Source organism: Corythoichthys intestinalis, chromosome 20 (genome assembly GCF_030265065.1).
Source record: "Corythoichthys intestinalis isolate RoL2023-P3 chromosome 20, ASM3026506v1, whole genome shotgun sequence".
NCBI classification, from domain to species: Eukaryota; Metazoa; Chordata; class Actinopteri; order Syngnathiformes; family Syngnathidae; genus Corythoichthys; species Corythoichthys intestinalis.
The window spans coordinates 17960354-17987836 of NC_080414.1; the positions used below are offsets into that span (position 1 = coordinate 17960354).

Here is a 27483-nt window from a genome sequence, read left to right on the forward strand (position 1 = left end):
AATGGTGAAGGCGTGTGTGGCTGTTGGTTGCACTAACAGAAAAGATGGAAGGAGAGACTTGAAGTTTTACCGTATTCCGAGGGATCCAAAGAGAGCGAAATGGACGGCTGCAATTCGACGTGAAAACTGGGCACCAAAAAATCACCACAGACTATGTAGTAGTCATTTTATATCCGGTAAGATGCATTTAAGATATACTTAGAGGGTTTTGGGCTGACAAATAACCACAATTAAGATCATTGCGAGGCTAATCGCCGACAACATACGACGTAGTACGACATAGTTTCAAATTCAAGATGTTTGTGACTTCGCTTTCTTCCACCATCGTTATTTTTTGAATAATATTTAGCTGGTACCAAGTGAAAGAAACTGGCCTCGTCTATGGGGCTGACAAATAACCACAATTAACATCATTGCGAGGCTAATCGCCGACAACATACGACGTAGTACGACATAGTTTCAAATTCAAGATGTTTGTGACTTCCCTTTCTTCCACCATCGTTATTTTTTGAATAATATTTAGCTGGTACCAAGTGAAAGAAACTGGCCTCGTCTAGGGGGCTGACAAATAACCACAATTAAGATCATTGCTAGGCTAATCGCCGACAACATACACGTATGTATGTAGTGAGAGTGCTATCGCTAAACCATATAAACATTAAAAGCCTTAACTCCATTGACAAACGACATGAAATACATTAGACTTGACAGTGGATGTTAGCAATAACAAAAGATTTTGAATTGAAAATTTCGTAACTCACCTTTCCAAGCACAAGATAGATTCCTGCCGAATTTTCGTGGACGAGGACCTGTTTCACCCAACCAGCAACGAAGTATTTATAAGCCTCCAAGCTCTTGAAGTTTTTCAAATTTTCGTGAGAATAGGCTGATTTTGTGTGGACAAGATAATTGTAAATATCAGCGTAGCAGATGTCAGGCAGACAGGGCGAAGACAGTGGGTCGAAAAACATCGATTTGGGCATCAAATATGGATCTGGCGACTGTATAGAACGAAGCTTTTCCACATAACGCCTTTTATGCAACACATCCAGTGAGTTTACGGCATCAGAAAGCACCGGGTCTTCCATGAAATGCATTTTAAATTCCTCGATCAATTGAAAACAATGCTAATACAGAGACAAAATGACGGACAAGTGGGCGGAACCACACAGCGAGCACGTGGTTTTGTGACGTCGGTGGGTAGGGTATATTGGCATGATCAGTTGGCCCAATTGACTCGTGCTAGCTTAGCCACTCCGGAGCTCTGAAACTAACAAATAACTCAAACTACCTGTAATTTGTTGAAATCATCTCCACTAATTAAACCCTACTCAAACAAACATTAAGACTGATGTCAAAAATTCTGAACTTTCCCTTTAAGTCAAAATGAGGACTGTGTACGCCTCAAAATGGCAGTTTCGACACAAAAGGATATTATGCCCAAAAGCGATAACACTTACGAGCTTTGATCAAATAATATAGACATATGGCGGAAAACACTCAGGTGACTTGAAGTTCCGCTCTGAGACCCCCATTTGGCCAAATTTCAAAATTGTCCTATATGCATGTGTGATACATCATTGGAAAGCTTAAAATGTCAATTTTCTGGAGGAAGAAAAACTTTGAACACAAGGGCATTTAAAAAAAATAAAAATAAACAGCAAAATCCTAACTGGAGGTGGGAGCACATGAGAGCATAAAGACGCCATGATTTTAACGAGATATTATCGTGTACTTACCTCTTTTCGATCCCAAAACTCCCATGTAGCATGTATCACTGAGTGTCAAGTAGGGCTGCAGCTATCGAATATTTTAGTAGTCGATTACTCGGTGGACTAATTAGTTCGAATAATCGAGTAATCGATAAGGAACATGAAAAATTAAAATACCTGAGCTGAGCCTCAAACGGTATAAATTTATTTTTAAAAATGGGAATCTATGTAAAACGAAAGAACAATTGGCTAACTTACATAGAAAAAGTCCGCTATCTTAAATGCTACCAAATGTTAAAGTTTTTTATTTTTAAAATTTTTTTTTACAATGTTTTAAACAAATGGTTCGGACACATATTCCCACAAAAAAAAAACGGCTAAATATACCTATAAGCTAAATTATGAATGCATTAAAAAACATTAGCTCAAACAAAAACTTAACTTACGTTGGTCTTAACAGGGAGCAGTTGGATTCAGCCATGTGAAATGAGGCCGACCAGAGGGCAGTGAATCCACCCTAATCAATAAAACTAAATGCAAACACTTTCAAAATAAACCATTACAACGCCACTTTAACTAAACGAATACTCGAGGCAACAAAATTTTATTCGAATATTTTTTTTCTAAACGAATACTCGAGTTAATCGATTAATCGTTGCAGCACTAGTGTCAAGACACAGCTGTGAATGGCCACAGCCGGATTTTGGGGGGATTTTACGGTTGAAACATGGTAGTATAACAAGGGTCGTGATGCTGAAATCGCAGACATCGAGGAGTGGTCGAGGGTTTCATTTTCATATATTTACCCTTTTAAACTTTTTTTTTTTCAATTTTTCTTTGTTTGGATCGATTATGTACCATCTAAAATATTGGGGAAAATGCGACAGTAACAAAAAAAAAATACAACTATGCAATAGTTATCAAGTAGATATCCGTGACTTTTTTACAGACGCTAATTTTTTCATTGTGACATAATTTGTTTAAAAGTTTAAAATATGCGAGTGAATAATTTTTTAAAGTCGTTTTTTTTTTTAACTAAATATTAGACATCAAGAAATGATTCTAGGCTAAAAATGGCAAGACATTTCGAATAATGAATAAGATTACTTACCTTCTTTTTATGGCTAGGTTGAAACAAAAGCGGTAGCGCGATGTCTGTAAACGGGGGTTTCCAGGGTAAAACTGACAAATTAGAAATAGTTCGGGGACTTAATGCGCCATGAATCTGCTATGGCAGCATATAAACATATTGTACTATCAAACACAACAGTTCTGTTGGCTTAAAATACAGCAGTTTATTTTAAAGCGGGGCGCAAGAGCAGAAACTGCTTTTTCAACCTTGTCTGTGTTTTTCGCCATATACAGTGGGGCAAATAAGTATTTAGTCAACCACCAGTTCTCCAACTTGAAAGATTAGAGAGGCCTGTAATTGTCAACATGGGTAAACCTCAACCATGAGAGACAGAATGTGGAAAAAAACAGAAAATCATTTGTTTGATTTTTAAAGAATTTATTTCCAAATTAGAGTGGAAAATAAGTATTTGGTGACTTACAAACAAGCAAGATTTCTGGCTGTCAAAGAGGTCTAACTTCTTCTAACGAGGTCTAACGAGGCTCCACTCGTTACCTGTATTAACGGCACCTGTTTTAACTCATTATCGGCATAATAGACACCTGTTCACAATCTCAGTCAGTCACACTCCAAACTCCACTATGGCCAACACCAGAGCTGTCGAAGGACACTGGAGACAAAATTGTGACCTGCGCCAGGCTGAATCTGCAATAGGTAAAACGGTTGGTGTGAAGAAATCAACTGTGGGAGCAACTATTACAAAATGGAAGACATACAAGACCACTGATAATCTCCCTCGATCTGGGGCTCCATGCAAGATCTCACCCCGTGGCGTCAAAATGGTAACAAGAACTGTGAGTGAAAATCCCAGAACCACACGGGGGGACCTAGTGAATGACCTAGAGAGAGCTGGGACCACAGTAACAAAGGCTACTATCAGTAACACAATGCGTCGCTAGGGACTCAAATCCTGCACTGCCAGACGTGTCCCCCTGCTGAAGCCAGTACACGTCCAGGCCCGTCTGCGGTTCGATAGAGAGCATTTGGATGATCCAGAAGAGGACTGGGAGAATGTGTTATGGTCAGATGAAACAAAAATAGAACTTTTTGGTAGAAACACAGGTTCTCGTGTTTGGAGGAGAAACAATACTGAATTGGATCCGAAGAACACCATACCCACTGTGAAGCATGGGGGTGGAAACATCATGCTTTGGGGTTGTTTTTCTGCAAAGGGACCAGGACGACTCTGTGTAAAGGAAAGAATGAATGGGGCCATGTATAGAGAGATTTTGAGTGAAAATCTCCTTCCATCAGCAAGGGCATTGAAGATGAGACATGGCTGGATCTTTCAGCTGACAATGATCCCAAACACAGCCGGGACAACAAAGGAGTGGCTTCGTAAGAAGCATTTCAAGGTCCTGGAGTGGCCTAGCAAGTCTCCAGATCTGTACCCCAAGAAAATCTGTGGAGGGAATTGAAAGTCCGTGTTGCCCAACAACAGCCCCAAAACATCACTGCTCTAGAGGAGATCTGCATGTAGGAATGGGTCAGAATACCATCAACAGTGCGTGAAAAGCTTGTGAAGAGTTACAGAAAACGTTTGGCCTTCGTTATTGCCAACAAAGGGTACATAACAAAGTATTGAGATAAACTTTTTGTATTGACCAAATAATTATTTTCCACCATGATTTGCAAATGAATTCTTCAAAAATCAAACAATGTTATTTTCTGGGGGGTTTTCCACATTCTGTCTCTCATGGTTGAGGTTTACCCATGTTGACAATTACAGGCCTCACTAATATTTTCAAGTGGCAGAACTTGCACAATTAGTGGTTGACTACATACATATTTGCCCACTGTATAAAGATTCGTTTAACAGTGTTTAATGACCTTTAGCTGCACCTCGTTTCATACTTCCAGGTTTGCTAGGCGAACACATTACCACTCTTTCATAACTATTTACTGAATTGTTTGGAGGAGTCCACATTTTCCTGCAGTTGAGATGGTTGTCATGTGTGGAGGATGTTATTGTTGGCTTCACTTTATGGACTCAATAAATTGTCTATTGTTTTCTTCTGCTCATTTTATGGCATAATTTTGGATCATTTTATCACCACACGTTGTGCTTTACAGAGTTCTTTTTGTCACTCTCAATTGTTGTCATGTGTCGTGTTCACAGACAGGGAAATGTGCTCATATTGATCCTCGGCAACATCGCGTATTGTTTGTTCTAATCCAGGAGGATTACTTAGCAGAAATCCCGCATGATTGTGGGGCTTTTCGGTCTAAATCTTCCATCTCCCGAGTGCTTAGACCTTCAAATCTGAGGCCTCATTTCGTTAGCGGTAGTCGCGGCAGTGCGTTTGTATCTCCCTTCACTTTCGTTCGCGCTAATACGCAGCTCTTGTCCCTGACCGCAGCGCGGTCGACGTTCCAGACGTTTTGGGGATCGGTTCAAAGGCTTGGCACGGGATCCGGTGTCGGGTGAGGCGACGAGACCGGGTCCAATGACTCATCACAATCCACCGCCTGTTCTTAAGAGCCTCTGCGTTTTTTTCTTTCAAATGCAAAAATCCGCTTTAATGCCTGAACTCGAAGCTTAGTCGGTCAAATTTGTGTGACAGGTTGGTCAGTTACAATTGACGATCACGTGGCATCTCGCTAGCTTGTGTGCTATAAAATTTACGAGATATTTATTACCAGTTTAACAGTTGCAAAACAGGAAATCTACCCTTAAAAAAAACTCTTGACGTTTTGTCTCAGAAGCTGCCTGCCAACAAGCCGTCCGCATCCTGCTTCCTTGATGTTTTAATTTACATATAAAGTTATGCTTTCATGCTAGCCAGTGATTTACGATGTGGCGCTTTTGTCGAAACGCCGCAGCCAAAATATTTGCTTCTCGTGAGCTTTGTATTAATGCCGGAGATGTTCTGATGCGAGTTCACGAAAGAGGCACTGACATATCTGGGGAATTGACCTTTCGCAGAAGCTCCGCCCCCTTTATAAGCCACGGCAGGGAGACGTGTATCGGAGCGTATTAGTGATTTATTTTGGAGCAATACCATCGCAATATCCACCAGACCGAGTATATAATATGAAGCGGAGGATGACAATCAAAAAAAGCAAAATTTAAGCATAACTATCAGGGAAAAAACATACAGGTTCAACACTTGGGTTGGGATATTATGGTGTAGGTAGGGTGTGCGTTCACAAAATGCTCCATGAAAAATTAAAACTAAATATGTTTGAGGCATTTATTATGTTTTATTAAACCTTTCTTGCCAAATGTATCACATTTGATACTTAGAATTTTATGATTGAGACTCAGAATTTTGAAATATCTTTCCTCGAAAAAGAAATAATGGATGCAAGTCAATTCATGCGTCTGCAGGCTCCATGAGAAAAAAAAAAAAACGGGATTTAGCAAGGGTTATAGACATTAGAGCGCTTATGATACATATTTTTTTGGTCTAAAAATTTGAAAAAAAGGTTTCATTAAGACCTTATTTTTCAAATTTTGTGATTCACTGACAATTGCTTCATATTGCAGGCATTGAAGGGTTAAATAGAGGAGGTGTCGCTTTAATGTTACAGCACTATTAGAACTGAAACCAAAACAACTGCTAACATGACGTGAACCAAATTTAGCTAATAAATCAGCTAAATTGAGAAGTTACAGCGATAAGATCCTAGTAATGTTTAATATTGACAACAGTAACTACAACTTTGATATAGTTTTATGAATGTTCTTACGTCTACTGAAGCAATTGAAGACTTTGTAAGTTAGCACTACTAGCTAGTTTGATGTCTGGGGTTAGCTAAATCCTAGCTTTAAAGTGCCTATGACAGGATAAAAAAAAGTCTTAAGTAGCATTATTATGTGAATTAGAATCATTTTGAGACGATTCGACTATATACAACAATTTTGCAAAGTGCAGATGACGAGAAATTAGTCTTTTAATCTGCCGTTTAGCCCCTGCCTGTCGTTATAGCGCTCTAGCGTCCCCAATAGGCGGATGATGCCGGCAGGGTCCTGGTTTCATCTGATTTAGAATTCAGCCTATTGAGGGAGAATTATTCAGATGAATTGAGCCGCAAAATGTCATTGTTTCAATCTCTCTACTCCAATATTTTTAAGGGATTTTGTTTTTATCGAAGTATTTTTCCCGATTTGCTTAGTAAATGGTTTGGTCATGACAAATCAGTCTTTTGCTAAATGGAATGTGAAATATTAAAAAGGCATTTATTCAGTACGACATGGCAAAATTACTTGAAAATGGTCAAAACTGTCGACTTCTTGCACCTCCCGATGGATATTTTATGCCACCATATTTAGTTCGGCTTTTGTCAAGCGTGACAGCTAGCCTACATCGGACTGGATCCACCGTATTTTTACACGAGTGACTTCCGGTCTGACCGATCCTAGCTACCGGTAGTAGTATTGACGCATGAGGGTCGCGTCTCGCGTCAAATAATAAACTCTGCCATTCTTTTCGCGTGCGTCGTGTTGAGCCGCTTCTGGGACGTGTCTAACACGCGGCCGCACTGTGACTGGTGTGCATTGGCTGATTGACTTTAACACCCGCGTTTCACTGCGTTCTCACGGCGGCCATGTTGTCGCGCCGTTGACGTTGACTGTCCTACCGTGTTGGTCCTCATTATAGTGGAGAAGACAGAGTAAATATAATCTACACAAAGAAACTGTAACCTGATCGACTCACAGCCTCAAAAAGTAAGGGTTACATTACGTCAGAAACTCGTTCGGTACGCCTCCGTTCCGAACCGAGCACCAAGTACCGAAACGGTTCTATACAAATACATGTACCGTTACACCGTTACTACTTAGTATTATCGTCCAAAAGACTAAGACGAAAATTAAAAGGGCTGCCAAAAACAACACTGGTATGGTATCGTGAGATACACAGAGGTTGCACTGCTCAATGGCCGGCTGGGAAGTTTGCAAAAGGTCAATTAAAGTTTGAAACAATTTAAGTTTCAGCACAATTGACGGCAATAGACGTGGGATGGCAGCGAATGAACGAACGAACGTTCATTCGCTGCCACCCTCCCACTTCAAATGGATAGACGTCTACAAGTGATAAGCATATTCGAAAGAGTCAACTGCTGTAAAAACGACATGAGCACGGAATCGCAAACGCGAGCAGATGGCGATAAAGCAGATTTGATTGACATTTGCGGCGGGAACCCAAGTCTTCATCTCCCGCCAGATCTTCCGTACACTTTGATTTTCGTCTTGTTGACATAACAAACGGCCGAGCGGCGGAGAAATATGAACCGGGAGAAAATAACCCGAGTATAAACGGTTGATTTGTGGACGCGCGGCGTACGGATTTGTGGTGCGCTGCTAATGCGGAATGTGAAGGTTGAAAAGACGTTTCGGGCCAGATTAAGGCACCGCCGGGGCTCCGTGACAACCCGCCAGATGATGCGGCAGTGAAAAAGGCTCACTTGTGGTTTGATATGTTTCGTGAAAGAGTGTTTGAGGCAGATATTGACATTCATTTAGAGATGAAGGATGCACTTGACCTGTTTTCACCTACCAGATGGTGGTATGATGAAAAAAACAAAAAAAAAAAACATATTAGGGCATGCAGCAATAAATTGACAAAATAAATATTAAGAATACTATCAATGCAAATTTTTGCTGAGTAAAAGAAAACATCTTCACTTTGATGATGAAAAATCTGTTCTATTATGGGAAATTATATTTTTAATTTAAAAATATTTTTAAAATATTCTCTTATTTTGTAATTTCAGATATCTAAATAATTATTTGTGCGCAACCACGACTAATAGACTTAAAAATTTGTTCATCAAATAAATATTTTTAATCTACATTTTTTGTACAGTATTTTTTAGTGATGCACGATAATACATTTTTCAACCGATGCCGATAACCGATAATTTCCTCCTCATTCCAACCGATAACCGATAATGTCAAGCCGATAATTCTATTAAAAGATTTATGTAAAATTTTAAAGTATACACAAAAGAAAATATTACTGTGCAAAAATATAATTTATTGCTTTTTTTTTCAACATAAAATATGAACAAGTCGTCAATTCAAACATCTAAATAATGACAGATTGTCTGACATTGTGTAATGGTAAACCTTTGGCAACAATTACTTACAGAGTAAATACCTAAGTTGCACAAAAATGCCTTTAAAAGTAAGCCATTCCTAACATATATAAAATTAATACACTGCAAAACACACCTCCTTAAAACTAGTCAGTTTTAAGTGTAAATCTATTGGCAATAAGTGAAATTATCTGCCATCGCTTCAAGTGTATTTCTTGGAAGAAAAATAGCTAGCTGAAAATAATCTTAACAGCCTTGTTTTAAGCAAAACATTATACTTAATCCTAAAAAAACAAAAAAAAAAGAAAAAAAAAAAAACTTGGAAGAAGGAAAGATTTTGAATAATATTTGTGGCTACAGAATATTGATTTAAGAATTTGATTATCTACTGTGACTGTAATTGAGCAGAGAAATAAGTTAAATAATTTGAAAAGTGATTGCTAATGTTATATGCTTTGTTGCACACTGTGAAAATGATTAACTCAAAAGAGCGAGATGTCACGTACCCATTCTGCAGCACTTTGTTTACATTTGCGGCTTTTACGACATTTGCTTTACAGCAGCTAAACTGCTACACGGCAATACTATTTGGACGGAGTTGGAGCTCGCATCCACGTGCGTGTTGTTTTGTGCCTGAGTTTTGTTAAGCCGAAAATAAAGGCAGCGTTACAAAGTCATCTGACCGCTCGTCATTTTACATACTGAATGCATTATTGACTGGCTGACTTAGTTTTCTCCATGTTTAAATTATCATCTAACCACTGTGCCGTCATGATTGTTGTGCCGAAAAATAGCCGCCCCCCGCGTGAAATGTCCCTCCTGACGGGAACGCTTATTTATAACGCTTCATTGAGCGTTTATTTGATTTATTTGTTTATTTATTTTATTATTGAGCGCCCACACGTCACTCGTACAGCTTTTTCTTACCAATCGATGGACTTGGAAACGACTTTCTTGTACCGTGAATATATGTATTATTTTACCCTGCTTGAACTAATAAATGTCATACATGTGTGATTGTCATTGAGATATGGTCGTGAAAACCTGTAGACTAATACATTTCTGTTCAAAGATGGGTTATGTGGCCCAGTCCACGATTTGTTACTAAAATAAAGCACTAGTATTTTGTCTAATTTATTTATTTAAAACTGATTTACACAGTCCTAAATCCATTGCTGTAATGCGTCCATGAAAACATTTGATGTTTTCACCTCAATAAAGCGTTATAAATGAGCGTTCCCGTCAGGTGGGACATTTCACGCGAGGCGGCTATTTTTCGGCACAACACCGGCCGGTTTGCCGCGGCGTATTCGGGTCCTGGCTCTGCTCGCACGCCGTGGGAGAACGCTCGAGAAACCGGGGTGTTCACCGGAGGTCGCAAGGCGGCGGCGGCCTGCCGGACCGGCCAGAGCGGCGGGCTCCATCGGTAGACGGCTACTTGCCGACTATCGGTCTCCAGTCGTGCCGGTGTTTAGCCTTACATGCGAATTTACCACCCGTCTTAGGCTACATTCCCAAACAGCCCGACTCAGTATTGTCACAAGCCCTGTAGTTTAACTTAGTTAGTGTTTACAATAGCTTTAGCATTCCCGCTAGCAGCAGCCTCGTATTCGTTCCAAAAATCTTTGTGATGCAGTTTTAAATGTCTGCTGGGTTAGTGGTTTTGAATGAGGACGCTTTCTTTCTGCCTCGTGGAACTTCTACGGTACATGTTTCGCAGATGGCGAGAGCGTCGTTTTTTTTTTTTTTAGTAACAGCCGCCATAATATTCAACTACTTCTTGTCGTGTAACTCCGCCTCCTCAACCCCTCCTCCCTCAGGGGCTTCAGAGAGGGGAGGGGTTGAGGAGGCGGCGTGCTGAATTCTTCGGTTGCGCACATTTGGAGGCTAAATCAAGTATATAATTAGCGGATTGCATTATCGGTTGAATTTTTTTATTATCTGGATTATCTGTGTGACGTCATAATTGCCATTATCGGCCGATAATTATCGGTGACCGATATTATCGTGTATCTTTAGTATTTTTTAAGTAAAAAAAACAAAAAAAAGTCAGCAAATTCACATACGCAGCTTAAAAACAAAAAATAGAAAAAAATAATATTCGTATTTCTTTGTAATTTTTAATCCTAAAATAATTATTTGTAGCAACCACAATTAATCGACTGATCAACAGCTAATTGTTTATAAAACGTTAAGAAAAAAAAATACTTTTTATGCTGTTGTTTTTCAGTTAAAAAAAAAAAAAAAATTCTTATTACGGTATTCATTTTTAATATTAAAATAATTTTTTGTGGAAACCACGATTAAACGACTGATCAACAGCTAATTGTTTATCAAATAAATGTTAAGAATATTTTTCATCTAAATGTTGTTTTTTTAAGTAAAAACAAAAATATTGCAAATAATATATAATGTTCACTTTTTATGCTTTTTTTAAATTAAGAAAACAGAAGAAATTTGAAAAGACAGTAAATATTCGCTTGCTAACCCCTTCAGACCTGAGCATGCTGCTGAAGGACATGACGTGAAAATCTAATCTAAATCAATAAATAAATTAATAATTCACTAAATTTAGTTTCTATTGCCACTTCTGGGAGATGATTGGACGAAACCTTCACCATCGAAATCAAATCATGAGGTTTAGCACGCCCTCTTTGCAATTTTTGGCAAAAATTGAATGACAAAACGCAACTTCAAAAGGCAAACGTAAGTAGGGATGGGAATCGAAATCCGATTCCAATTCGGAACCGGTTCCAAGTGTTTCGAGGCCTCGACATCACAATGAAAAAGCCTTAACGATCCCTTTAACGAGTCCTAAAGACGCGTATTGCGTTGTGACGTGTCTTGTTGTCCAGACGCATCAAACTAGCATGGCGCCAAGAACCACTCGCTCCAAAGTTGGACTACACCAGGAAAGAGTGTGAAAATGAAAGGTTACGACGGGTAAGCACGAGCATTGCAGCCATAAACATAACAATGACAGCACGTAGGTTCAAACGCTCGAAAGTGTGTCTTCACTTCACGAGGAAAAATTACAACAAAGCGACTTGCAGTCATTGCAAGGTGGAGATAACTGCATCGGGAGGGAATAGACTGCACTGTCCTCACCGAGACAGCTACACAGCTAGCTAAACTCCGAAATGACGATACAGAAGACGTTGGTATAATTTGCTGACTTTATTCAACCATCACTTGAAGAGTGAAACTAAGAATAGAAATGAAACAAATCAATTTCGTCCCCAATAACAAACAGGTTTGCATCAACGTAAATCAGCGATGATTAGCTGCTAATAACAGTATGGTTAGCATTCGTTCGCTAGCATTAGCACATCGTTCAAACCACTACACAACTGGATTTAAGTGTCCGATCGCGAGTGGAAACACAACAACAACAACACAAAAGATTATACATACAGGCGTTGCCTCTGTAGATATTAACATTAACAAAGAACGTAGGCTCGTAGAAGTGTTTTCCTCTCTCACTTCGCACGCTCACTCGCTTGGATGCGGCATTTCTTCGGGTGCCCAAACTGCGGCCCGCGGCCCAAATACGGCCCGCCTCCACATTTGGTCCGGCCATTTTGAATTTCTTTTTTTTCTCAATCGTGTTATTTATTTCCTGGCCTTTTTCCTTGAAGAATTCAGAGCGGGTTATTTGGTTATTATCTATTTAATTAATAGTGTTTTTATTATTAATTATTATTATTATATTATTATTTTTATTTTATTTACTTTCATTCCGTGAAGAATCCAGAAAGGGTTATTTGATTGTGGCTTTCTGAAAAACAATAATTTTTTACATTTATGCACTTCTGCAATCGTCACACTTTTTTTGTTACAAACTGACCCCGGCCCCTCATCAGAGAAGGGGAAAAGTTATGTGGCCCTCACAGGAAAAAGTTTGGGGACCCCTGCTTTAACACATATTGCCAAACGCAGAACAACAACCTATCTCCCAATATATACCAATATTTTTTATTTCTATGAGATAAATGTTTCAGTAAAATGTTACACATTCTTGTGTATTTGCCACTTATTGCCACAGTTAACATTGAGGCTTTGGGCCTCTTTTGATCTTGTTGTGAGTTTGTAAGGTTGTGAGTTCTGATTAAACAAACTCGATGCCAATCAAAACGTTTGTTGTTCTTTTTCCCCAAATTAGAATCGATAAGAGAATCGATAAAGAATCGAATCGTTAAGCAATATCGATAATGGAATCGGAATCGTAAAAATCCTATCAATTCCCATCCCTAAACGTAAGTGCTCATTTCTCATCAAAAACAATGTAACATTAACATTAAAAGTAACCAACAAAAGCATGAAATATCCCCGACCAAAAAATTGCACTATGTTCTGGCATTTGAGTCGGGTAAAAAAAAAAGGGTTTTTTTTTTGCCCAGTACAAAAAATGCAGGTCTGAAGGGGTTAATCAGCTTAATATGAAAAGATAATATCGACATAATAATTTGTGGCAGCACTAGTGTATCAATATAATTGTTTGACATACAGTGGGGCAAATAAGTATTTAGTCAACCACTAATTGTGCAAGTTCTCCCACTTGAAAACATTAGAGAGGCCTGTAATTGTCAACATGGTTGAACCTCAACCATGAGAGACAGAATGTGGAAAAAAAAAAAAAACAGAAAATCACATTGTTTGATTTTTAAAGAACTTATTTTCAAATCATGGTGGAAAATAAGTATTTGGTCAATACCAAAAGTTCATCTCAATACTTTGTTATGTACCCTTTGTTGGCAATAACGGAGGCCAAACGTTTTCTCTAACTATTCAAAAGCTTTTCACACACTGTTGCTGGTATTTTGGCCCATTTCTCCATGCAGATATCCTCTAAAGCAGTGATGTTTTGGGGCTGTCGTTGGGCAACACAGACTTTCAACTCCCTCAGCAGATTTTCTAAGGGGTTGAGACCTGGAGACTGGCTAGGCCACTCCAGAACCTTGAAAATCTTCTTACGAAGCCACTCCTTTGTTGCCCTGGCTGTGTGTTTGGGATCATTGTCATGCTGAAAGACCCAGCCACGTCTCATCTTCAATGCCCTTGCTGATGGAAGGAGATTTTCACTCAAAATCTCTCGATACATGGCCCCATTCATTCTTTGCTTTACACCAGTACTTCTCAAATAGTGGGGCGCGCCCCCCTGGGGGGGCGCAGAGCGATGCCAGGGGGGGCGCATGTGACCTCGGGGAACATGTTTTTTTTTTTTTTTTTGCCGTACTGGAATAAAGTGTACTTGCACATCCACTCAGTAGGTGGCAGTGGCGCTCTCATTTTCAGAGTGCGCGCAGTATTTTTGAACTAAGGAAGAGCACTCAGCACACACAGACAACAGATATGAAGAGCAGTGTGCCACCGCCGTTTCCGAAAGCCGTTTTCCGACCGGACTCACTCATGCAGCGACTCACTGTATTGTCCGGTTCTCACGTCGCCGCCCGAGAAGTGCCATTTTCGGCTTGGGATCGTCACGACAACCGCCCTCACCTACGGTTCTACCTCGGCCGTCGTGAATGCGCTTTTTTCGTGCCGTTTGCCTTTTAGCTTTGACTTTTAATACAGTGGGTGATGATGAAAGACCACTGTTTACTGTGTCTAAAAATAATTATAGCAGACAGCCAGAAGCCAAATCAATTAAGACGCCACTTAAAGACATTAGACCCCAATCTCATTGTTAAGCCGCTTGATTTTTTCAGTGAAAACGTGCCGAATATTGCCAACAATCGTCCTGCTTTGTCAGTGTTATATCAGTAAACCAGTGAGCATTGTTAGCATGCTAATTGCAAAATAACTCCACACCATTGCAAAGGAGGAAAATACTGTGAGCAGCAAAAATAAAAACTCTCCTGTCCAAGGACACTTTTTTTTTTCTCTTTTATTCAGATTTGTTTTTTCGGTCAAATTTTTTGGCACATTGTCCTCATGAGTGAATGTTTCTAATCAATTTTAATTTGTTATTATTTACTGATTTTATTACATTTTATTTTTCTGTATCAAATGGTCAAAAATGTACCTTGAGTGTATTTTTTAGTTTGGATGTGATTTTTTTTTTTTTAATTCAGGCAAATTGATGCACGTTAAGTCTTCTCTGTTACAAACAAAACAATGTTAATAAAGTTATACTTTATTATAAGTTGATCTATGTTACTTTTTTTCTTTATTAGAAAAAAAGGACACAATGTTAGGCAGATGCGTATTTATAATAGTAATTTTATAGACAAATGATACTATTTACAGTGGCGGCAGAGAGTTTGGGGGGGGGGGGGGCACGAAACATTTTTCTTCTTCCTTGGGGGGGCGTGACAGAAAATAATTGAGAAGCACTGCTTTACACAGATCAGTCAGCCTGGTCCCTTTGCAGAAAAACAGCCCCAAAGCATGATGTTTCCACCCCCATGCTTCACAGCGGGTATGGTGCAATTCAGTATTCTTTTTCCTCCAAACAAGAGAACCTGTGTTTCTACCAAAATGTTCTATTTTGGTTTCATCTGACCATAACACAATTTAATTATGACTAAAAATCAGAATAATAATATAATAATATTAATGATCATACCTGTAATAATGTAACGAATCGGGTTCTAATGCGGCGGATGTATTTTGCGTGGAGTACCTAAACTCCAAACTGCATGGATGACAACAGAGTGAGAGAGTGTATTAGTTTTTACTTTCACTTTTCGTGTTATGTTGTTGGGCATCAGCTGCGGGGGACAGTAGGCATGTTGTGTTGCGCAAGTTCTGAAATAAATGATTAAAAACCTGACGAAGCAGGTGATTTTCTTTGGCGTTGTTACAATAATTATTGTCACCTTAACTTATAGACTGGCGAACGGAGGAGGACCGCCGAGATCGTAGACATTCTACGGCCATATTGTCGAGCCAGTTGACAGACGCGGACAACACCCTCATATTTTCCTATCATTTCTATGTTCATTTCAATGGTATGCCTGAACTTTTTTTCACCACTTAACACTGTTGGAACCCATGTTGATTTGTCTCACAAGAAAATCCGCTGTGCGTCTAGAGATGTCGGGATGCCGATTGATCGGGTCCGATCACGTCATTTTCAAAGTATAGGAATCGGCAAAAAAATTATCGGCCATGCCTTTTTTAAATTTTTTTATTTTTATTTCAATTAAATCGTTTTTTTAAATGTATTTAACGTTACAGACATAATATGTTACACTCATCCAGAGTCTTTAGTTAAGACTTAAGGTACCGATAACGGCGGTAATTAAATTTTTTAAAGAGTATCACGTTAAACATTTAACACAATTAATGCATGCGTTGCACGACCAACTCACGCATTGACGCGCTCAATCTGTAATGGCGCCGTTTTACCCATTTAGAGAGATAAAAGGCAGCGAAAAATGAGTAGAGTGCATTTTGGCAGCCTTTGGAGCCTTTTTTTTAATAGGCTAAAAACTTACAATCCCTCTCTCTACGAGTAGAAATATCATGGGGAGCAATGTGGGGAAGCAAGGTTGCAATTGATCTTTTTCTTAACACCTTATGTTATTTCCCAACGCAGAGAAGATATATCCATTGGTAGCACTACGCACAGTCATGGGTCCACTTCCCATCATGCATTTGGGTTGAATGGCTGCAGTATCATTTACTGAAAGCTCAACAAATACACTAGATGGCAATATTTAGTCACAATATACAAATTCACAAGTCTTTCTATCCGTGGATCCCTCTCACAGAAAGAATGTTAATGATGTAAATGCCATCTTGAGGATTTATTTTCATAATAAACAAATACAGTACTTATGTACTGTATGTTGAATGTATATATTCGTCTGAGTTTTATTCATTTTTTTCTTAATGCATTGCCAAAATGTATATGATCGGGAAAAATTATCGGGAATGATTAGAATTGAATCGGGAGCAAAAAAAAAAAAAGCAATCGGATCGGGAAATATCGGGATCGGCAGATACTCAAACTAAAACGATCGGATCAGGAGCAAAAAAACATGATCGGAACAACCCTACGTGCGTCCGTCTTGTGGGAAAACAAAGAAACTGCCAGGCTGTCATAAATCGTCGTATTTCGAGGATGTCGTCGGATGCAGAAAAAAATGGCGAGTGAAATTTTACGTTGAATGTCGAAAAGATCGTGTGTCGAAGCGATCGTATTTCGAGGTACCACTTGGTTCCGTCTTCATTCGAACAATGCCGCAATTCCATGTGAAAATGATGTAGTACACATGCCAGGCCCTAGGGTGCAGTGCAGTTTTACAAGTCGACAACCAATGATGCACTTCCTTGATAACAACCTTCTCAGCCCGGGAGACAACATACTCGCCCACTCGAACCAATGGAGTCCACGCGTTTTTTTCTTTTGCTTCAAACGGCACAAAAACACGAACAAAAAATAAATTTGATTAATATAAAAACAGTAAATTCAAGCTGACTTTCCACCATGTTTGCTGTTTTTAATGTTTAGTAGCAGCGACTGCACATGCCCAAAGTGATGTATAAGAGTGCTAACGTCATCCGAGCAAGAGCGTCCCATTCATATGGTTGTTGACCAATCCCCGCAATTGAATCGTTCCTCTTTGGAGGCCGGAATAGAAAGTTTGCATCTTCGCCTTGCATTTTTGCAGTCACCGTGTAAAGCCATGGTCATTCCGCAACACAATCTCTGCGTCTTGGTGTCGCACCGTCACAATGTAAACGGCCCCTAAATCTACTGAGTTAAAACTTCCGCTTTAACAGCACTAGTATAACCTTACTTTTCTCTCTTTCTCGCACACATACACATTTTGTATCACCTTCTGTGAGGCAGTGAGTGATTGTACCACTAACAAAAGAATCGTGCAGCCAAGTGATGAGCACCAAATCCTTTTATTAACATACGGGCATTCCTTTTGTTTCATCCACAACACGTTTGAAAACCTCTTTCAGGGCGCGTCGAGATCATTTGAGTGATGCCAATGCACACCAAACGTTTCTCAAAGCCATTGGCGTTTTGGCATTTGGAAAAAAGTCAAGCTGACGAAAATCGGTTGCGAAATGAACAAGTTACGACTTGTATCCCCTTCAAACACGGCCGCTTAGAACATGTTTTGCCAGGAGAAAATAAAGTCAACCTCATTATTGGTTGCGAAATGAGCAAGTTACGTCTTGGTGTCAATGGAACGTTGCCCTACCAACATGGCTGCCTAAGACACATTTTGCCATCGGGTAATTTGTAAACCAAGAAAATTGTTTGCGAAATGAACAAGTTACCATTCGGTGTCATTGGAACGTTGCCCATACCAACATAGCCGCCTAAGACACATTTTGCCATTGGGTATAATGTAAACTAAGAAAATCGTTTGTGAAAAATAGAAAGTTACGACTTGGTGTCATTGGAACGTTGCTCCTACCAAAATGGCCGCCTAAAACACATTTTGCCATCGGGTAATTTGTAAACCAAGAAAATTGTTTGCGAAATGAGCAAGTTACGACTTGGTGTCATTGGAACATTGCCTCTACCAACATGACCGCCTAAGACACATCTTGCCATTGGGTAAAATGTAAACTAAGAAAATCATTTGAGAAATGAGCAAGTTACGACTTGGTGCCATTGGAACATTGCCCCTACTAACATGGCCGCCTAAGACACATTTTGCCATGGGTAAAATGTAAACCAAGAAAATCGTTGGCGAAATGAGCAAGTTACGACTTGGTGTCATTGGAACGTTGCCCCTACTAACATGGCCGCCTTGTAACCCCTTTGGTTTGCCACTATGGCGGAAAATAAGTCGTATCTGTGGCCGCCTTGGAAAGAGGTTGTCAAACCACAAAGTGCACCCATGCGTGGCGTCCCATAGCATGCGGAAGAGCAAACCAAAAATAAAAATATCATATCATAACAGTCTATGAAATATTGGTGGAAAACAAACATATACAATCTCATTCATAGGGCTTTAGAAAAATAACGCAATTTGTTTAAAATGTCCGGCGGCTTGCATAATTGTCGGACCGGGGACGCCGCTTGTCTTCATAGGCCTGAAAATGCCAGAGAGAAGGCAAAAATCAGAACTCTGATCATAACTCATAAGAGCGGCACCTCGAGAGAAGAACCGCAGACAGAACCCGCAAAGCGGGCCGATCGCGGGTGACCACGCTCTGTCTGCAAGCTCTTAGTGCCGCGCACGCGTGACTTCATGGAACTGGGCGAAGGCCCGCGCTTTAACTCGCCAGGATAATTGAATGAAACGACTTGGGCGGCTTCCGTGCGCTTATTTGACTAACGCGTTCAAGGAGTGAGGTCACGCGCAGACAGTCGGGCTCCTGTGACGACCGGCGGCCAATATTTCGACATGGCGAAGAAAAAATTCTTACCTGAAAAGAGGAATCTCTTGCTGGCGCCTAAAAAAATAAAAGGAAAGCATGTGAAAAAAGTCATACAAAAAAACAAAAAAAAAACTTTAAGTCTGCTAGCTCACTGCTAATGCTAATTAGTGTGTGTTTTACGGAGTTAACCTCTTAAGCAACAGATTTAAAGTAAAAAACGCTGACACGACTAAAACAAAAAGACAAAAATAACAATCCACATACAAGTACAGGTAGTCCCCAGGTTATGACGTACTCGATTTAATTTTTATGACGCCAGATTCTTATCCGCCATTTTGTCTTCAGTCGTTTTTTTTCTGTTTGTTTGTTTTTAGTCGCATATACAGTAGGGCTGTGACAAAATATCGAAATGGTGATATATCGTGATACTTTGTATCCCAAAAGGTTATCGATATGCTCCTGCCAAGAATCGAGATATCGTTTTAAAAAGGTGTCAATGTCCAAAAGAAAAATGAACGAACAAGTTGCTACCATAATGACCCCCCATAATAGTGTCTCGGTTAGCTCTTAGGCTGCATTGACGGCGCACGACACCCAATCCATTTAGACTGGGAACGTTCGTTCATTCAAAACCAGAGCATTCACAGTCATTCTGTCCGATTTTCAGGGCATTCACAGGTCACTCGCTGTTCATTTTAGGGCATTTACAGCATAAGCAGATTTTAAGGGGGGGGGGGGGGGGGGTCAGGACCCTCTGGTGGCCGAAAAGCGTCATTGCATGTAATTGACTTTCCTATATACAGTATATACAAAAGTTGTAAAGCAATAAAATTGCAACAAAAATGAATGAAATGAACAAAAAAACATTTTTATAATGGGTCGAAATTATTTTTCGAGCACCTTAGGCAGTCATTTGCGTTGCATATAATTAATATATATATATATATATATATATATATATATATATATATATATATATATATATATTAGAGAAAAAATATTTTAAAAAATAATTTTTTTCTTTGATTGAAAATATTTTTTTTTTTTTTGATTGAAGCAACTTTTTGGGGGGATTGAATGATTTAGTCACAAATGTCCTAATCATAATATGGCCCAAACACAAAAAAGGATTGCTTCAATCAAAGAAAACTTTTTCAATGAAAAATTAAGTGTTCAAATGCAAATTTTTCAATCTCAAATATTTTTTCGCATTCAAAAACTTTTTTCTATTATTGAAAATTTTCTTTTTTTGATTGAAGTGATTTTTCTTTTTGAAAATCTGTATTTTTTTTAAGAAAACGTATTTTTTGATTGATTGGTGTTCCGCGCAGCCCATCCCTCCTCCCGCAGCCCAGCAAAGGAGCCATTGTCACCCCGTCGGGATCCAGGGTGGTCCCCTGGGCCACCCGTGCACCCATCAACTGGCCCTCAGGAATGGCAAGAGGGGACGCACAACCAACCCCACCGACGGGATTAGACAACCAATCCATTTTGACTGGGAGTGGGCGAATGAATGTTCATTTTGGAGAAGTATTTTTTTAATGAATTTGAATGGATTGAATGTGTACCAGCCCCTAAAACAACCGCATTCAGTCTGCTAGCTCGTTGCTAGCAGACTTACAGTGGTATGAAAACGTATCTGAACCATTTGGAATTTCTCACATTTCTGCATAAAATCACCATCAAATGTGATCTGATCTTTGTTAAAATCACACAGATGAAAAAACAATGTCTGCTTTAACTAAAACCACCCAAACATTTCATTTTAATGAGGATCGTATGCAAACAATGACAGAAGGGGGTTAAAATAAGTAAGTGAACCATGACATTTAATATTTTGTGGCCCCCCTTGGGCAGCAATAACTTCAACCAGACGCTTCTTGTAGCTGCAGATCAGTCTGGGACATTGATCAAGACTAATCTTGGCCCTTTCTTCTCTACAAAACTGCTGTACTTCAGTCAGATTCCTGGGATGGTCTGGCATGAATCGCTGTCTGTAAGTCATGCCACAGCATCTCAATGGGGTTCAAGTCTGGACTTTGACTTGGCCACTCCGTGTATTTTGTTGTTCTGAAACCATTCTGAAGTTCATTTATTTCTGTGTTTTGGATCATTGTCTTGTTGCAGCATCCATCCTTTTTTTAGCTACAACTGTCTAACAGACAGCCTCAGGTTTTCCTGCAAAACATAGTCATAAACTTTTGAATTCATTCTTCCATTAATGATTGCAAGTTTTCCAGGCCCTGAGGTAGCAAAACAGCCCCAAATCATGATGCTCCTTCCACCACGCTTCACGGTGGGGATGAGGTGTTGATGTTGATGAGCTGTTCCATTTTTCCTCCACACATGACATTGTGTGTTACTCCCAAACAATTCAACTTTGGTTTCATGAGTCCACAAAATAATTAAGTAAAAATAATTAATTCTCCGTAGGCAAAGGGTTCATTTACTTATTTTTCCCTCTTCTGTCATTGTTTGCATGCTATCCTCATTAAAATATGGAAACCTATAAATGTTTGGGTTGTTTTAGTTAAAGCAGACATTGTTTTTTCATCTGTGTGATTTTGACAAAGATCAGATCACATTTGATGGTGATTTTATGCTGAAATGTGAGAAATTCCAAAAGGTTCAGATACTTTTTCATACCACTGTACTGTTGACGTCAGTACAAGCGGACAGTTGGACAGAGCATGAAAACTTGTCTTCAACAACCTTGTACACGGCCTAACTGCGCTCAACATTATTTTAAAAATCTAGTCAACTAGGGATGTTACTAGTAACATGATTTTTGAGAAAGGTTCCAAGCATGGTACAGTATTGTACGGTTTACAGTACTTCCCTTTTTCCCGGTTAATGGACTGGTTTCTGAACAAGGCTGGGTTGGATAAAAGACATGTTCATTCTTTTTAATGGGATAAATGTTTTGAGTTATAACAGAATGGATTACAAACTCAGCGCGGAAGGCGCCACTCCATGAGAAACAAAAGTCTTTGATTATTCACTCACTGTTTGTTTGTCAATATCTTAAATTTTGACTATAATATAACCACTCATGAATTTTCCATGTCCACATACACGCACGCAAATCAGATGACCGCAAAATGCTTTTTCGTCAGCTTATGATTCATTCATCGTGGGTCCCCATCGCTGGCGTTGTTGTCATTATGTAAGATAAGAGTTATGTTTCCACGACGATGGCGGTCGAACGTTTATCGCACGGGAATTCTTCGATGGTAACGTCAGCGAAAGCTTGGGACGCTTCATTTGGAAGTTCGCGTCATAAGGAAAGGACAAGGAAAGGTCGCTCACTTTTGTCCTGCTCGGGAGGCTCCATGATGTCGCTCTCCGTGTCGCTGGGGATGTGCCAAGGCTGCCGGATGGCCTGCAACTGCTGGTAAAACTCATCCTGAAACGAGTGCATCAAGGACAAAAATATTAATCAGTAAAAAACACACTCATAAAAACTTCTAAATAATTCAAATAAACAGAAAAAACAAGCTCTTTTCATTCTTTTGCTGTGAGTTTATCACTAGTAGACGTCCGATCCGTATGAAGTGGGAGGGTGGCAGCGAATGAACGAACGTTCATTCGCTGCCACCCTCCCACTTCAAACGGATTGGACGTCTATGGTTGTCAATGGCAGCCAACACCAGGCAATGAATTCATTTTGTTGCATTTCAGGTCATTTCCTGTTGATTTTTGGTCACTTTCTCTTCCTTTTGGGCCATTTACGGGTCATTTCTTGTTAATTTGGGGGCATTTACAGATCACTTCCTTTTGATTTTGGGTTACTGAAAAGGAAGTGACTCGAGAATGTCTCTATATCAGTATTGTTTCTGGCAGTTCTTTTAATTTTTGTTTTAGTCGTAGTCTTTTGGACAAAAATAGTCATTAGTCCTAGTCATATTTTAGCAATTTCCAAATGTGTTAGTCGACGAAATCTCATACAAATTTTGCCTAGTTTAGTCAACAGTTACTCAAAATTTTGAGTTTTAGTCCAAAAATTAATAAAGGTTTCCAATAGAGATGTCCCGATTGATCAGCATCGGGTCCGATCACGTCATTTTCAAAGTATCGGAATCGGCAAAAAAATATCGGCCATGCCTTTTTTTAATATATATATTAGGGCTGTCAAAATTATTGCGTTAACGTGCGGTAATTAATTTTTTTTTAATTAATCACGTTAAAATATTTGACGCAATTAACGCACATGTCCCGCTCAGACAGTATTCTGCCTTTTGGTAAGTTTTACAGCAAGGCTTTTTGTGCTGTCTAACAGCGAACTCTTGTGGTCGCTTTGCGACATGGTTTATTGTTTTCTTGCCAGTTCAGTATGGCTGCACGACGTTTCGGGCTGACGCCTACGTTGTAATGTTGTGCTTATATGATCCTTGGACAAGATTTGTCCATAAGTATGGTTGTTGTAAAGAATGTACATATTATGTTAGTAAGCAAAATGTTATATTTTTTGTATGAGACGCTTTTTGTTTATGTTGAGTGAACCTGTATAGCGTGCTAAGCTAACGTTGTTGCTAATGCAATGCTTGTGTACTTTTTTTTTGTAGTTTTACGACGGTCTAAAGAGGACAATGGTTTGAGGCTATTTTATTAATAAATCAGATGAAAAAGGAAGAAATCTGATTATTAAGGCGTCGTTCACTAGCTGTCTAGCTTTGGAAAAAGTAGATGCTTCGGAGTGAGGACAACACAGTAGAGCTGAAACGAGTACTCGAGCAACTCGAGTAACTCGAGTTTAAAAACTGATCCGAGTAATTTTATTCACCTCGAGTAATCGTTTATTTTGACAGCTCTAGGCATCACGTTTTGCTCGGACTACTTTTAATGCGGGACAACGCGCTGTCACGTGCGGAGAGGAAAGGGGGGGGGGGGGGGGGGACTTACTGCAGCGACAGCCGCCACAAACGACGCCGACGTTGCTAAATACTAGCCCGCACGATGCTACGTTGGTACAGGTAGTGTCTCATGCGTCTCATAGAGATCACATGTATGTTGAACTAGATGCTAAATGACAGACTCGGCCGCGTCTGGGCAGCTTTAGTAAACAGCCGCCATCTTAAAGCAGTAGAGCGCTAAGCGCTAATAAATAAGATTAACGTTACTGTTCTGAAGTAACGTTAGCCCTGCGGAGGGCTAGGTTTCTATTAATTATGACCACTGTCGAGGCTTGGCTAACGTGTCTTACATACAGGCTTTAACATAACATAGCATTGTGGCGTGATGAGGGTGTAAAATAAAAACTTAATCATGCTAACTATCAATTTTAGCTCAGTAGTCATTGCTGGATAAAACACCAAGTAGCACTGGTGCTAATGTGCTCCAATACAGCCTGTATCATACATTTATTTTGAACACTGCAAAAACTCAAAATCCTATCAGGACTTGCAGTTTAGACTAACTTAAAACTTAACTAGAACTTAAAAATGGCTTGACACAAAGAGAAATTCAATTGAAAGACGTAGGAAAAATCCAAACTTTTAAGTGATGTGTGTTATCAAGCGTAACGGCATTTTTAGGTAAGATATATATATATTTTTTTTTTGTAATAAGATCTAAAGTTTTTTGAGTGAAAGCAGTGAATTAGTCTTTTTTTTTTTTTTTTTTTTTTTTTTTTAATTCTAGTTACATCTGAAATGCAATTGTTGGCTGTTTTCAACAATATACATCGAAAATAAAGACATTGATTGACTGAAAATGGTTCAAAATGAGATGAAATGTCTTGTTTTCTCATGTATATTTATAATTGCTCTTCACCTAAAAATATATTTGTTTTATCCGATTACTCGATTAATCGATAGAATTTTCAGTCGATTACTTGATTACTAAAATATTCGATAGCTGCAGCCCTACAACACAGACAGATTTAAATGACAGTAGAGTGAAATGCCCACTACAGTCCTTATGTACCGTATGTTGAATGTTTATATCCATCTTGTGTCTTATCTTTCCATGTCAACAATTTATTTTACAGAATATATATATAATTTACAGAAAAATATGGCATATTTTATAGATGGTTTGAATTGCGATTAATTACGATTAATTAATTTTTAAGCTGTAATTAACTCGATTAAAAATTTTAATCGTTTGACAGCCCTAATATATATATATATATATATATATATTTTTTTTTTTTTTATTCAATCGTTTTCTAATTGTATTTAACGTTACAGACATAATATGTTACACTCATCCAGAGTCTTAAGTTTAGGCTTAAGGTAGGGTTATCAAATTTATCCCGATAACGGCGGTAATTAAATTTTTTTTTTTTAAATGTATCACGTTAAATTATTTAACGCAATTAATGCATACGCTGCACGATCCACTCACGCATTGTCGCGCTCAATCTGTAATTACCTATATAGAGATATAAAAGGCAGCGTAAAATGAGTAGAATGAATTATGGCAGCCTTTGAGCCTTTCTTTAATTGGCTAAAGCCTTACAATCCCTCTTCCCACGATTAGAATTATCATGGGAAGCAATGTGGGAAAGCAAGGTAGCAATTGATCTTTTTCTTAACACCTTATGTTATTTCCCAAGGCAGAGAAGATATATCAATTGGTAGAGCTACGCACAGTCATGGTTCCACTTCCCATCATGCATTTGGGCAGGGCTACAGTATCATTTACTGAAAGCTCAACAAATACACTAAATGGCAATATTTACTCACAATATACAAAGTCACAAGTCTTTCTATTTGTGGATCCCTCTCACAGAAAGAATGTTAATAATGTAAACGCCATCTTGAGGATTTATTGTCATAATAAACAAATACAGTACTTATGTACTTTATTCGCCCGAGTTTTATTCATTTTTTTCTTAATGCATTGCCAAAATGTATATGTTCGGGAAAAATTATCGGGAATGACTGGAATTGAATCGGGAGCAAAAAAAAGCAATCGGATCGGGAAATATCGGGATCGGCAGATACTCAAACTAAAACGATCGGGAGCAAAAAAACATGATCGGAACAACCCTAGTTTCCGACAATTTTGAAATAACATATTGTAGCATCTACAAGGACAACACCAACTTGGTGATGATAATACAAACTCAGCAGGAAAAGCAGTACCGTATTTTTCGGACTGTAAGTCACACCTGATGCGCAATGAAGAGGGAAAAAAAACATTTGAGTTGCACCGGAGTATAAGTCGCATTTTTGGGGAAATTTACTTGATAAAATCCAACACATAGAACAGATATGTCATCTTGAAAGGCAATTTTAAATAAAAATACAATAGAGAACAACATGCTGAATAAATTTACAGTATGATAATGTTACATGATGCATGAACAACGAAATTCAAACGTGGCCGGTATGTTATCGTAACATAGCTGTTAAGCGTTATTCAGATAACTATAGCATAAAGAACATGCTAACAAGTTTACCAAACCATCAGTGTCACTCCAAAGCGGTTGAGTTGGCCTTCACTGTGATAAACTGAAACACGCTGCGTTCTAACGCTGAATTTAGGTGGGAATAGGACGAATGTTTTACTGCATACAAGCAGGCAGGAGTGTTTCAAGAGTGATTTGGTCGAGGATTCTAGGTAATTATTATATTTTTGCACCATGCATTCACTTTGAAACGTTGTGAAGACAATTAAATGAATGGGAAAAAATTTGCCTAACTTAAGCTTTAAATATTTACATTAAATTAACGATAACTGCCCGGTTTTTGCTTTTAACCAAGAATCTAGACTGTTTTACATTCATATGTATAGAAATTTTGCTATTTAAACATTTATTTATAACAATTTTGAACTTAAAACGCTCTTTGTTTTGTGACAGCCGCCATGTTGGATTTTTTATCCCACACAATAGCGGAATTCAACCTAAATAAATTGTGATTGTATATAAATGCGAATTTTGCTTTTGTTGAGTAAAATATTCTGAGAATGATTCTGGATGCTTTCCTCAAGTATTAAGTTTCTGATGTGAAAATGGAGTGATTTATTAGCTGTTGAAAACTTGCACTAAATGAAAAAAAAAATTAAGTTGCTATTTTGGGCAAAAACATACTGTATATGTTAAATATTGCTATTGATCCTGAAAATATAGGTGATCATTTCTGCATTTGGTGATTTGTGTGCATCTAGCGTAAAATTTGAGAATGCTATAGCCATTTTAAGTTTTATTACTTTTATAGAAAAATTATTAATCAGGATTTTATTAGGGAACGATTTTGAATTATTTCATGTTGCTGCTCACAGAGACTCATATATGCCTAAGGAAGGTGCCTGTTTTGGTTTTAGGTCGTTAGCGGCTTTGATTTTGAA

At 38.7% G+C, this 27483-nt stretch overlaps 1 protein-coding gene across 4 annotated transcripts in view; it reads right to left on the bottom strand.

Moving 5' to 3' along the window:
* Window positions 1-17118: 17118 nt before the first annotated feature.
* The window catches only part of c20h8orf34 (chromosome 20 C8orf34 homolog), an 85183-nt gene continuing 74818 nt past the window's right edge, over window positions 17119-27483 (bottom strand). For all 4 annotated transcript variants that reach the window (XM_057823829.1, XM_057823828.1, XM_057823831.1 and 1 more), the window contains 3 exons: window positions 22495-22591; window positions 19234-19260; window positions 17119-18897 (listed from right to left, as the gene is read on the bottom strand). In XM_057823829.1, coding sequence (XP_057679812.1) covers window positions 18890-18897; window positions 19234-19260; window positions 22495-22591 — 132 coding nt within the window. In that variant the 3' untranslated portion in view covers window positions 17119-18889. The remainder of the gene's footprint in view (window positions 18898-19233; window positions 19261-22494; window positions 22592-27483) is intronic.